Source organism: Lemur catta, chromosome 2 (assembly GCF_020740605.2).
Source record: "Lemur catta isolate mLemCat1 chromosome 2, mLemCat1.pri, whole genome shotgun sequence".
In the NCBI taxonomy this organism is placed as follows: Eukaryota; Metazoa; Chordata; class Mammalia; order Primates; family Lemuridae; genus Lemur; species Lemur catta.
The window spans coordinates 27,780,502-27,787,588 of NC_059129.1; the positions used below are offsets into that span (position 1 = coordinate 27,780,502).

Below are 7,087 nucleotides of genomic sequence, written 5' to 3' on the forward strand. Positions count from 1 at the left end.
CAACCCTAGTTATTTTCCATTTTTTTAAATTGTAGTTAAAAAAAACCCTACATAATATAAAATTTTCCCTCAACCATCTTAAGCGTACAGTTCAGTAGTGTTAACTATATTCTCCTCGTTGTTGTGTAAGAGATCTCTAGAACTTTTCTGTTTTGCAAAGCTGAAACTCTATACCCATCAAACAACTCTCCGCTTTCACCTCCCCTCAGCCCCTGGCAACACCATTCTACTTTCAGGTTTCTGTAAGTCTGACCGTTGTCGATACCTCAAAGAAGTGAAATCACACAGTATTTGTGTTTTTATGATAGACGTATTTCACTCAGCATAATGTCCTGAAGGTTCATCCATGTTGTACCATGTGACAGGATTTCCTGCCTTTTAAAGGCTGAGTCCTGTTCTATATGGTATATACAACATATTCTTTATCCATTCATCTATTGATGAACATTTGAGCTGCTTCCACCTCTTGGCTACTGTGAGTAATTCTGCCATGAGCATGGGTGTGCAAATATCTCTCTTTGAGAACCTCCTTTCATTTTAATATATACTCACTTTTTATATATATTTATATGTATAGCCATTTTGATATATACCCAGAAATGGAATTGTTGGATCATATGGTAATTATATTTTTAGTTTTTTGAGGAACCTCTGTAGTAGCTGCACCATTTTATATTCCCACCTGCAGTGCACAAGGGTTCCAATTTCTCCGCATCCTCCGAGCATCTTCTCATGTTTTCTTGCGTACAGAACAGGGATGGTATAGAACCGGGATTGTATAGAACCGGGATCGTTAGCGGCAATGAAGTGCCCAAGAACTCAGTGATTCCTGGGGCAGCCAGGGCTCAGCTCCGTCTGCTGCCCCGTGCCCCATCCTCCCCGCCCTGAGATTGCAAGCCTCCACCTGCGGTCTCCTTTCACCCTAATTAGGGCCGAGGGGTCCAATGCCCCCTTCCTGGGACACATCCTCAGTGTTTGAAGTCATTTCCTGTCCAAGATCACAGCCGCTTCTCCCAGTCATTTCTCATTAGGACGTGTCTTTGAGGCCCCTCACCACCTTGGGCAGCTGTCAGTTTCCACCCTACATCGTCATCATCATCATCATCATCATCATCATCATCATCGCTCACCCCAGAGAGGATGACCAAGGCAGCCGCCCCTGCTCGGCCAGGCTCCGCTCTGCCTCCAGCTTCGGCCCTTTCCCCGAGGCTCCGACTGCCCCAGGCCTGTCCCCCTCTCCCCGTGGTGTGTGGAACGCAGGAGAAAGGCCCTCAGAGGGCACCTTGGCCAGGATCTCCGGACTTCAGATATTCTTGGGCAATTGTCACAATTTCTGTCACAGCTGCACACATCTGTTCTGTGATTCACTTTATTTATTTATTTTTTTGTCAGCACATATTTTTTGTCTTAAGGAAACCTTGTGTCATTGCCATAAACACAAAACCCCTTATTAGAGAGGGTGACGATAACAAAACATATTTAAATTAAAAATGTCCCTTCTTATGTCACTTGGGGAGAGGCAGATCTGGCCAACACCCCACTTCTCAGATGGGGAGACTTAGGCCGAGAGAGGGGCAGGGTCTGCACTGGAGCCGGGGGCTCCGGGAGCCTCCCACCCACCCACATTTCTTCCCCAATTATGCTCTTTCCACCCCCACGGGTTTCCCCTTCTCCTCCTCCTCCTTCCATCTTCCTCTTCTTTTTCTTCTTCTTTTTCTAAAGAGACAGGGTCTCCCCGTGTTGCCCAGGCTGGACTTGAACTCCTGGAGTCAAGCGATCCTCCTGCCTCAGCCTCTGCTCCCAGCTTTCTCTCTCTCTCTCTCTCTCTTCCCTTCTGTCCCCTCCTTTCACTCTGCCTTCCTAGACCCTCCTCCCCCTACTCTTACTTTAACTCTTCCTCTGGCCATCGAATTCCGCCCCTTCCATCAGGAAGGGTGCAGGCTCCCATTCAGGGGGCCAGGGCACCACCTGCAGTGGTGTCTGGTCACCCACCCTTGGCAAGATTTGTTTTCCCCTTGTAAATGGGATGGGTGATCCCTGCCCTGGCTATTCCCTGGATAGAGCACACAAACTGGGCGGAAAAGCCCCTGCAGGGTGTTATTAATCTGGGATGAATCACCCCACCTCTCCTCCTCCCACCAGTGACCTTCTGCCCTTCCACTCGGGTTGCGACATGCGGGGAGCGAGCGCCCCTGCCCTGCTCATGCCTCTGCCCACCCAGGCTTTCTTCCCCACTTCCTCCTCCCCCTGCGCCACGCTCCCAGCACCCACTGAGTCAGAGCACCCAGCCGGCATCCCCTGGGATTCACCAAGGAGCACGGGTCACAACAATATCACACACATAATGATGACAAAGGGCTTCCCCCTGACTTTTCCCTTTTAATCCTCCCCATGCCTCTGCCGGGTGAGGACTGCTACTGCTGGCTGACAAGGACACGGAGGCAGAGAGGGAAGGTGTCAAGGCAGCAGAGCGCTGAGTCGGGCGCTCGGCATTGTTCACTCTGCAAACAGGGGCGATGAGGTCAGGCACTGCTGGTATCGCCAACTGAAGTCTTGTCCCCATTAGGGGACCTGCCTGCTGCCCCTGCCTCCGCCCCGTGTACACGCTAAACCAGAGGAGTCTCTGGTCCAAAGGAAGTTGTTTTAGAGTTGATCCATCATATATTCATGCTGCAAACACTGGCCGTGAGACAGGTGGTCTGCTTGGGACAGGGTGGGTACGGAAAGAGACGCAGATCTCAAGGCATTCAGGCCAAGTAGGAGATGCAGACATCTAGCTGGCTGTCAGGCAAGTGGTGTGTGCCACTGTGGTGCCACACTGGTGCGTTCCTGGTGCCCTGGAAGCCCAGAGCGGGGAGGCTGGGGAAGTGGGACGGAGAGAACTGTAGGGAAGGGTGAGCATGGCAGTGCCAGTGAGGGGGTCTCTGAGCACAGGGCCCCGGTCTGGGATCCTGGAATTGGGGATGGAGTGAGGTGGGGGCCGTGTCTGTCTGACAAAGTCACCTCAGTCCCTTACAACTGAACTGAGCACTAGGAACTGCAAAGCTCTAGCATGGTGACCATTGTCTTCCAGCCTCCACACCTCAGTGCAGCCGTCGGCGCTGACTCTACCTACCTGCAGCTGCAGGAACGGCGGCTCAGAGGGTGAGTGACTTTTCCAGGATCCCACAGGGAATAGCAGCTCCACCAGGATCCCAGGGGCTTTCTGACTGTGCATCCAAAGCCTTGCACTTGGCCTAGGCTGGGCGATGGCCCCCACCCCAGCTCTTCTGCACGGGCCCCAAATAGCCCTGACTCAGCTGGGCAACAACCGGGCAAAAACTTCCCCTTTCCAGACCACAGAGGCCTCAGGATTTTCAAGGAAGCCTGGAGGGGGTGGGGGGCATGTTTCCTCCTCGCTGCCCCTATAAAGGGCAGAGAAAAGGCATTTGGGGTGCTCTGCAAGGAACCAGGTCCCTTGTCCCCAGGTCCTCTCCTCCTGTACCCAGGACATGGCAGGCCCCGTGAGCATCGCAGCTGGATTCCTGCTCCTGGTCCTGTGTGCCCACCACCTTGCCCCCATGGGTAAGACTCGGGCAGGATGCTGTTCCCAAGGCACGGCTGGCTGGCTGGCCATGGCGACACAGTGGAGGGTGGGCAGGAGGGGAGTGTGAGGAAAGGGCTGCCCCTGAGAGTGCACTGGGCATGTGGGGCTCCGAGGCCCAGAGCGGAGGGCAGTCTCAGAAGGGACATGGCTCTTCTCCCCTTCCTCTTGTAGACTCTGTGACCATTCCCATTTCCTGCTGCATGACCTTTGTTTCCAAGAAAATTCCCGAGAGCAGAGTGGCCGGCTACCGACTGTCGAACGGGAGCATCTGCCCCAAGGCAGGAGTGATGTGAGTACTGTTCCTGACACCGACAGGGGCGGGCGGGGGAAGGTGCGCTCCGGGGGCCCTGAGGAGTAAAGTCAGCAGGACCCAGCTCTGTGTGTCCCTGGGGAACTCACATCCCCTCTCTGGGCCTCAGCTGGGCCTCCTTACCTGTGAAACCAGGAGGAAATTTAGATTCAACAATCATTTTTTGAGCACCAAATATATAGTAGGCACTATTGGGGGCATATGACATTATCTTAACTAACTCTCTCAACAGTTCTATGGTCACCGTTTTACAGAGGGCAACTGAGGCTCAGAAAGGTGACTTGCTCAAGGTCACATGGGTGGACAGGTACCCAATAGCTTCACAGCTGCTTCTCACACCAGGTAGCAAATGTGAACTCACTTTGCAAACAGTGGCACGTAGTAGAAATGTGATGTTGGCCTTATTATTAATTTCCCCACTGGCCCGAGCCTCAGTACCATAGCCTGGTGCCCCCCAGCTCAGAGCTGGCTTGGAAAAGGCCATCCCAGTCTCCCCGCCCAGTGCCGCCATCATCAGCCATGCTTTCGTGCATGGTGTGTGAATGAACCAGAGACATCTGCTGTCTTCTCTGGGGGGGTTCATTGTGATTTCTCCTCCTGCCCCCTCTCTGTGGTTAGAGATTATGTCTCTCCCTTTGGATCCAGCCTATCTGGGCCAGGTGTGGTGGCTCACGCCCATATTCCTAGCACTCTGGGAGGCCGAGGCGGGAGGATCACTTGAGCTCAGGCGTTTGAAACCAGCCTGAGCAAGAGCAAGACCCCATCTCTATTAAAATAGACAAATTTGCCAGGTGTGGTGCTGTGGCGTCTGTAATCCCAGCTACTAGGGAGGCTGAAGCAGGAGGATCGCTTGAGCCCAGGAGTTTGAGGTTGCTGTGAGCTGTGATGATGCCACTGCACTCTATCTACCCAGGGTGACAGAGTGAGACTCTGTCTAAACAAAACAAACAAAAGAAAAAAACCAAGGAAACAGATCCAGTGTGTCTAAAAGTAGGGCTGGGCCTCCCCCGTCTGACAGGGAGGTCACTGAACGAGCCCTGCATCCCCCACCCCACGCCCATTCTTCCTCCCAATCCTAAAACAAAGGGACATGGACACAAAGATAGAAGACATCGGGTCAGCACTGGCTAAGAGGCCTGGGCAAGCAACTTCCTGGCCTTGCACACCTACCTCCCCACAAAGTGGAGTGGCCCAAGGTCCCTGCCTGGCCCCAGGTGAGCCCCTGTCATTTCCCCCCACAGCTTCACCACCAAGAAGGGCCTGAAGTTCTGTGGAGACCCCAAGCAGCAGTGGGTCCAGAAGTACATGAAGAACTTGGATGCCAAGCAGAAGCAAGCTTCCATGCGGGCCAGGGCAGTGGGCGTCAAGGTCCCTGCCCAGAAACGCCCTGGCAACAGCACCACCACCTAACTGCTGCCCAGCCTCCGGCCCTGAGCTTGGGGCTGGGCTCCTTGCCAGGCTGCTTGGGGCCTGGGGCAGCTGGCAGTGATGGGGGGAGAGCTGATTTTCCTGTTTCTGAATGACACTCTCCAGGGTTCTGTCTATTCTATGAAAAACCCAAGGGAGCAGCAAGTCAGGGCCCTGAGGGCTGAGCGACGGCCCCAAGCATGCAGAGCCCCTCGCCTTCCCTGAGCTGGGGGAGAAGGTCCCTGGGTGAGAAGGAGGGTGGCGGCGGCCCTTTGCCCCTCTCCTCCCAACCTGGACCTGGCTCTTCTCTGACTTCCAGGCCCTCAGAGCCCAGGCACACGAGATCCAAGCGCCCACGGGCACAGGCACACATTGCCCACACCACCGCCTGCAGCTGGCTTCCAAGGGCCCTCTGGGCTTGTGGCCTAAGGACCATCTGACTGTCTCTGTCTGGGGGTGGGGGACCTGCCAACAGCTGCAGCTCTCCAGCATGTCAGGGATGCTCCAGGCCGGTCCCATTTCCCGCACCAAAGAGTGAACAAAAACCCAACAGAGAAAGGGGCCCCTTTGCTGCATTCACTGCTGGGTCCCGGCCCTCCTTGCTCACTTCTCATGGGTTGTCATTAATCAAGTTTTCAGGAACTCATGGGTTTTTGCAAAGAAATGAACATGGAGGATCAGGGTGAAACCATGCAGCCTGGTAGTTTCACCTTTGTCAAGACATGACTTTGAGGAGACGTTCTGCTTTGCGACACAGCTTGCTCCTGCTGCTTTGGGGACAAAGACATGCTCTGCCTTTGAAGCTGGGCCTTCCCCACATTTTGGTGAGGGGAACATGGGGTGGGGACTAAGGGGGGAGACAGACCTCAGCTTTTTTTATTTCTATGCATGAGATACTGTGTGATTTGTTTTTCAAGAGTGTAGACACAAACACTGCTTTCAAATAACAGTCCAAAGTAAACTGAGATTTCTCCTTTGGAGGTGGTCGTGTCTTGACTGTTCTTGTCTCTCTTGTGGGGCAGGGTCGGGGCTGAGAGCAATAGCGTGTGTGCCCCGGAGGGCATCCCGGTTGCCCATCCAAAGCTGGGCCGGGTGAAGACAGCCTGAGTCTGGGGCATGTGGGGTTGGTCTTGGCCTGCTCTTGGGAGTCCTATTATTAACTTCGAAAACCACACACACAGTTGGGTTCAATTGAATTTTTAAAATACTTCAACAAAGCACATTTTTGCACAAGGAGCTATAATAGGCATTAGAAGGCTATAAAATTATAAATAATGGTGTCTGGCTTCAAAGAATTAGACAGAACATAACACACACTCACAAATTAAGAGCACCATGGGGTTCAATACCAATCCTCTTTTATAAGCTGCATGACCTTGTAAAAGAAAAACTTTTTCTGCACTCACAAAACTTCTGATACCAAATGTGTGGGTTTTCCACACCACATAATGCTCTGTGGACACTGAGTACCCCAAAATTTAACTCAATTCAGACAGTAACTACCCGGAGTTGGCACAGACTTCACAGGTTAAGGGTTCAGTCCCCAAGGCTGCTCCCACTTCTGACACCAGTTGCAAGTATTGGGTGCCCAGGATACCCACACTTTTGTCCAACTTGGCTACAGAGCTAGGATTCCTATGACCCCTCTGCAGCTTTGATAATTTGTTACAATGGCTCACAGAACTCAGTGAAACACTTATTTATGTTTACTAGTTTATTGTAAAGGATACAAGAGAATAGCCAGAAAAAAAGGTCTGGAAGGGCTCCGAGCACAGGAGCTTCTG

The 7,087-nt window shown here is 52.8% G+C and overlaps 1 protein-coding gene across 1 annotated transcript; it reads left to right on the forward strand.

Annotated features, from left to right (window-relative positions):
* Positions 1–3,429: 3,429 nt before the first annotated feature.
* CCL24 (C-C motif chemokine ligand 24) lies at positions 3,430–6,283 on the forward strand. The gene is made up of 3 exons (XM_045543095.1): positions 3,430–3,564; positions 3,758–3,875; positions 5,138–6,283. Exons 1-3 carry the CDS (start codon positions 3,492–3,494, stop codon positions 5,304–5,306), a joined length of 360 nt encoding a protein of 119 aa, XP_045399051.1. The 5' UTR covers positions 3,430–3,491; the 3' UTR covers positions 5,307–6,283.
* The last annotated feature ends 804 nt before the right edge of the window (positions 6,284–7,087 follow it).

Excerpts from the sequence above, each read along its gene's own strand:
- CCL24 (XM_045543095.1), top strand. The coding sequence starts at position 3,492 with ATGGCAGGCCCCGTGAGCATCGCAGCTGGATTCCTGCTCCTGGTCCTG. Across the intron at positions 3,565-3,757 it reads CCACCACCTTGCCCCCATGG|ACTCTGTGACCATTCCCATT; the intron begins GTAAGACTCGGG and ends TTCCTCTTGTAG. Across the intron at positions 3,876-5,137 it reads TGCCCCAAGGCAGGAGTGAT|CTTCACCACCAAGAAGGGCC; the intron begins GTGAGTACTGTT and ends TTCCCCCCACAG.